General features: G+C 40.0%; 1 protein-coding gene across 1 annotated transcript; it reads left to right on the forward strand.

The window, feature by feature from the left end:
• Positions 1–14: 14 nt before the first annotated feature.
• On the forward strand, positions 15–5,780 carry T265_08738 (hypothetical protein; the record flags this gene model as incomplete). The annotated part of the gene is made up of 5 exons (XM_009174623.1): positions 15–98; positions 138–217; positions 264–375; positions 416–604; positions 5,338–5,780. 5 exons carry the CDS (start codon positions 15–17, stop codon positions 5,458–5,460), a joined length of 588 nt encoding a protein of 195 aa, XP_009172887.1.
• Between the last annotated feature and the right edge of the window lie 220 nt (positions 5,781–6,000).

Genomic DNA, 6,000 nt, shown 5'->3' on the forward strand with positions numbered 1-6,000 from the left:
GACGCTTTGCCATCATGTACCGAGATTCATACCAGGGTGGGCTGCTATCCATATTTTACAGCCTTGGAAGCAATCCCCTAAAGGACTGGAGCCAAAAGGTAAAGCGAAACAAAACGGACGCGTTTAAACTCTGATAGGTCAGCAATGGGCATATAAAACGAGTAACTGATGAAGATATACAGTCTTTCGTCTACGAAATTGTGGGCACAAACGTCAGGTAGGCACAACTTTGTTGTAATTTCTCTAACTTTGTAAACAAACAGCACTGCCTTCCTAAAATGTCCTGCAAATTCCGCACAGACTTTGTCCATACGACTGCCAATTTTGGTGATTGTGCTGAAGAACTTGAAAAAGTATTTTACATTTGAAGTACAGGTATGACTAAATACTTGACATTCTGGTGATATGAGTCAAGATTTTGGATGATCAAAATGTACGACGGAGGTTCAGGGCAAGTACATTCCAGACTATGACACTCGTGAAACCATTCGCATGTACAATGCCGATGAATCTTGACGAAGGCTGGAATCAAGTGCAGTTTGATTTGTGCGAATTCACCCGACGTGCCTACGGAACGGGATTCGTCGAGGTTCTACAAGTTGAAGTGTGTTGAAGATTTGTTTATTTGATGCTTCTTCCTGCTATTGTTTGAAAACAATGAAGTACCAAACCGTTTCTAAATAAGGTACTTTAGTGTTTGATCAAAATGCAAAACTTGTTCCTATCGTTCCACTAAATGTATGGAATTTGGGCAAGTGCTTTATAGGATATCTTGTCGACTCATAGCGTAAGTCTAGTTTTACAGAAAATGTTTGGTTTTCTCATTGGCTTATGGTTTTTGTTCATTTGTGTTACAGTTATCTGATGCACTGACTTATGATTTTTTACTGGTAAACATTGCCCAACTCTTCATTGTCAAAAAATCTCACAGCCAATCTAAGGTCTGATACAATGTTACACTGAGGCCAAAATTGCGATCTTCACAACAATATTTTGGTCCCTAGTTGACCGATCGTTTGTGAAAATCCATCAGTACACAGAGCATTATCAAGTTGACGGAGGGACTATTTAAAGGGAGAAAACTGCATTTGTGAGATTATTTCTTCTACAGTGGTGACGGTTCTGAGAGTGAAGAAAGTAATAAGTGGGTAAGAAAGCGTCTTTCATGAAGAAAGCTTATGCACTAATATTTTTTGGACAGACGCATTTCAAGTGATGGCTTAAGATGCTGTTTTTAGAGAGTAAGAACAGTTGAGGTATGCGCTATACCATTTATTTCTGTAGCCATCCGAATTCACTTGTTCCCCTGGATCTAGTTTTAAAAGTGCACTGTGTTGTAGTGATCTTTAGAATGCTCATTTACCAGTCTTTATGATGGGTACTTATTTATCACATCAGCGTGCAGTCATTAGCTATCGAAAGTACTAAACGATCAATAATTACTATTTCCTGGGTCCTGTATGTGGAACTGAAAATCTGACTCTTGCATAACTCTCCCATAACTTTAAGGTGAAATATTTGGGCTGCTACGCATGTCTTTGAAACGTCAGTGAGACTGAGGAATATTTGGACCAAATTTTATTTGCCACGACAGTTGAACCAAGACATCAATGGGCCGGTATTCTAGCCTGAACAAATAAGCGTCAATGCGTTTGAAGTTCTACCTTCATTTGATAACAGAATGCAGTGTTTTTTTCGTTTAAAGATTACCTTTGCACGGCCTATCTTATCACGTGTGGAAATATTTACTCAGGGCTCAGAAAGTAATCGAAAAACGTTTCTTGGTATAATTTACCAATATGTATATTCTGTTGGCCTAATTTTACACGGATGATAGCTTAAAGAACGGTGAAATTAAATGAATGTATTTCGTTGCACTTGCATTCATTTCATAAGCTTCGCTCAACCTTCTGGGTTTCGAATGTGTGGTTGAAAGGAGAAGGCAAGTATCGATGCGAAGAAGCAACGGAACGAACATTTTGTCTACCGGATAACCTTCGGATTATTTAAGTCTGAGAAATGTATATTTGTTGCCGATAGGAATCGAAAATTTTCCCTCAGAGTAAACTAAACTGATATCATTGGAAAGATCAAACTCGGTATTTTTGAAGCACCGAGAGATAAAGGCATTTTTTGAACTTCAAAACAATATGGGTAAAAAATCAGTGCGTGCTTTTATTAAGACTCTGGAAACCCAACAAAAGTTGTCACTTCCATGCACTCCGTAAGAAATGAACGGCTCAAGATAGCCCAGTGATTACGGGGCGAACCTACTGACCGGTAGGTCCATAATTTGTACTCACACTACGCATTCAGCTGCTTCTGTCTAGGCGTGCGCAAACTAACGGTACCCCAGTTATCGAGCTTTCTTCGGATGGCATGGCAGCTAGGCACTAAAATGTTGCTACTGCTGAACAACAAGAAAAGTCAGCAAGAATTTCTGAGAAGATCGAACAAAAATCAGAGCCCGAAGACCATCTTGTGTGTTAGGATTCTGTCTCTCAAACGAAGTACGGGTATCGAGGTACAGGAACTGATTCAAGCTTACAGGCTGATGCATGCACCAGAAAATATGAAAATACGAAGATCGTCACAGTCACTTCTTTCCACTTGGCTTTGTACACCAAAACGTGCTACCTTTGGATCCCATTTGTGACATTAGGGAACCAAAAAAACGACTAAAACAATCGTATTGTTCACTGGCATGAGAACTGTCCCTGGTGTTTGATGAAAGTGAACGTTCTTTTGTGCTTGTGATAGCGATATTTTACATTGTGTCTCCGGCTGAAGTCTTCAAAGTTTTCTCACACTCTCCTAGATTCTCTCTTTATTTCTGTTGTCTATCATAGCAGTTTCTTATGGCAGCACCAGACATTTGCCAGAATATCCCCTATTGTTTTTTGTGTTTCGAAGCCTTCGGCGTCTAATGGGGCTGTGTGAGAATATAATGCTTTAACTAGATGTTCACAGATGTAAATCTGTGAACAATTTATTTGAGCCATAATTTGCAGATGGATACTAGGTCATAAAACCGGTCCTATATTTTTAGTACACTATTTCATCTCTCGACCAAACTTGCTGTATTTTTTATCAAAACCATAGCAGCTACAATTGTTTATCAAAGTAGACACTTCCAACGATAGGTTACCTGCCCGGACAGCTGGTGAAAACCTACCTGTCTACTGGGATTTAATTGGAAATCTCCCCCCTTCCCCCAAAAAAGCACCAACATAAAGGGGTGAAAACGCCGTTGCAAAAAAGCACCAACATAAAGGGGTGAAAACGCCGTTGTTCCCTGTCTTCTGTAAGATGAGGGCAATATATAGTATTTTGTGTTCAGCTAGCATGGCTGCCCTAATCGATAATTAAGCCTGCAGTGATTGGATCTTATCCAGAATTGTCATGGACAGTGAAACACAGTGTTCAAAGGGTTAGTCACGGATTCGGCCGACGTTTATATCATGGTATCCCTGAACAGCGCTGCTCCAACTGTTTTTTCTTTAAATTTATCAATCAGCTGATCTGAGGGACACGAATTACGAGCATGGCTATCTTTTGCTCATCATAACAGAGAAGGGCGTTTCCGGTTAATCATATCTTTTGCTACTTAATAAACGTAACGCCACACCTACAAATAATAGCCTTTCACCGATTGTACGGGGCTACTGATTTGGGATGAACAATTTTCTTGCTCTCAGTTGTCTTTAGGTCAATCGGAACCAAGAGCACTCACTGGTGGTGTTAGCTGTTGATGGCCATCAGAAGCATCGAGCAATTTTATCTTGTCAGGCGTTCCATACACTGGTCTGACTCTGTGGTCTACATTGTGGCAAACAGCCAAACAATATCACTTACTATTATCGATTAAGTTGAACTCCATAAAGATTTGCTGTCTAATCTTATTATGAAGCCTTCTGGTCGAGATCCGAATAAAATTCAAGTGGTATGTTGTGACTCTAAATTTATTTTCCCTGTAGGAGCGTCGCCGAAAACTCAAGATCTGAATGTTCTTGGCCGTCTTTGTCGTGTTACCTTCTCATCCGTTGTGCTCCGTGTGATATGGATACTTTCTGGCAACTTGTGCCCAGTTTGATTGGATCATAGTCACTGCAAATCACAAGTTCACCTTTCACACCCTGCATTCAACGCGCGTTGTATGAGCCTTGAGGCACTAGATAACATTTAAAATGAGTCACAGTATCGGACGTAGACAGATTTATTGGCTTCAGGCCAAAGCAACAAACTAGCCGCTGAGCCAAAGCTCCGTTGGACTGCCTAAACAACACAAAACTTTAGCTCATTCCAAGCATTCATTTGATGCTTACAACAGCAAAAAGTTCTCCCTTGTTCCTTTTAATTTCTCAAACGACCCACCAGTGTTAGATTCTTCTACGATACTTCTATCTTAATCTTTGGCTTTCGAGATGGCTATTTAGAACGTCATGACAAAAGATGAACAGGGACTTACTGGATGGGAAACGGACCACGTTTTTCAAAAGAAGCACAAAAATCTGTAGGATTTATATTTAGAGGTGCAACATATACATCAGCTACCATACGGATTGTACTTTCTTACGTCGAGGGCTTGAAATACAACGGGATACCAAACAGGTATTTTAAGCCAGTCGTGTTCGTTTATGTGAGTATATATATTTTGACGGCAAATCGTTACTTTCCTCTCAGTTAGACAGGATAATATCCTAGACTGATTTCCACTTTTCAGAAGCTCATACCAACAAATTTCATTCATTAATCTCCTTGCTATCCTGGAAATTTTTGGGTCATTAATCTGTATTACAGAGGTCTCCGTGTCCGTTTAAAGGGACCATTTGAAATGATGCATTGTAGACTCATCTGATTCACATTCAGTCGCGTTGTTTTCAGTCGTTTGTACGATGAAGTGAAACCAAAGTTCCAGTTCGGACGTATTTTTGTTCCATCGAACTGCGGGATAAGTGCGCAAACAAAAGTCTCTGCAAATAGAAATTTCCAAGTTTTCTCAAAACCAACCCAAGAATTTGTGAAATTTTCGCGGTATGCATAGACTGAGGTGCGGTTTGAAAAGAGGCACTGATGAATGCGACAGGTAATCAGGGTTTGATAAACTGTTTTGTGACATAAATGTGCTCTGTGCTTAATGAAATCTAAAAACACGGACGTTTTCTATCTACGCCTTTTCGATACACATTTGTTTGCGTAGCGAGTATAGCACAACGATACACAGTGTTAGATCCACACAGTAATGCATTTTTTTCAGAAAAAAAAACGAAGACAATATCTACTTTAACTATACCATATTGCAAGCCCAACTAATCGCAACTAAATTTCCTTCTCTAGATTCACGCAAATTGTCGATTGAGACGCGTCTACTTCTGCGATCGAATGTACAGCGAAGAGGAGTTACCAAGAGAATATAAGCTATACTTGCCTATTCGTGCTTCATCCACACCAAGAATCTAGTTCTCGTTAGGTTCACTCACAAGCATTTCACATATTCATCTACGGTATCCCACGTGCCTATTTTTCACTGTTGGATAATTTGTATAAGATTGTCTTATTCAAATACACACCTGTTTTTTGTTTTCGAGTTCACCTCAAATTGCGCATTGAGACTGACCGGATGATTTTCATGCGCTCCCCTATTTTCAGGTGTTTTTTCCTACTTTGACCACGACATGACAATTTTGCTTTATGACCTTCATGTCTCACTTCCTAAACCCATCGTTTGTACGCCGCCATTTTGAAAACATTGAATAGCTTCATCACCATCTTTGTTGACGTCACCAAGAACTGATGTAACACATTTCTTCCTAAATGGCTGTGGTCATGAAATCGTTCCTCGCTGTCAGATGTCAGTTCAGAACTTCGTTGTGGTACAGTTGTTTGTATTTATACGAGTCCCCTTGTTGACTACCTGCCTTTCTGAGTATCAGCTTAGCTCTTAGACGTTTAGTTTGTGCAGGCAGCCGGAAGCTAGTCATCGTGAACATACTTTCTCCC

Source organism: Opisthorchis viverrini (assembly GCF_000715545.1).
Source record: "Opisthorchis viverrini unplaced genomic scaffold opera_v5_238, whole genome shotgun sequence".
In the NCBI taxonomy this organism is placed as follows: domain Eukaryota; kingdom Metazoa; phylum Platyhelminthes; class Trematoda; order Opisthorchiida; family Opisthorchiidae; genus Opisthorchis; species Opisthorchis viverrini.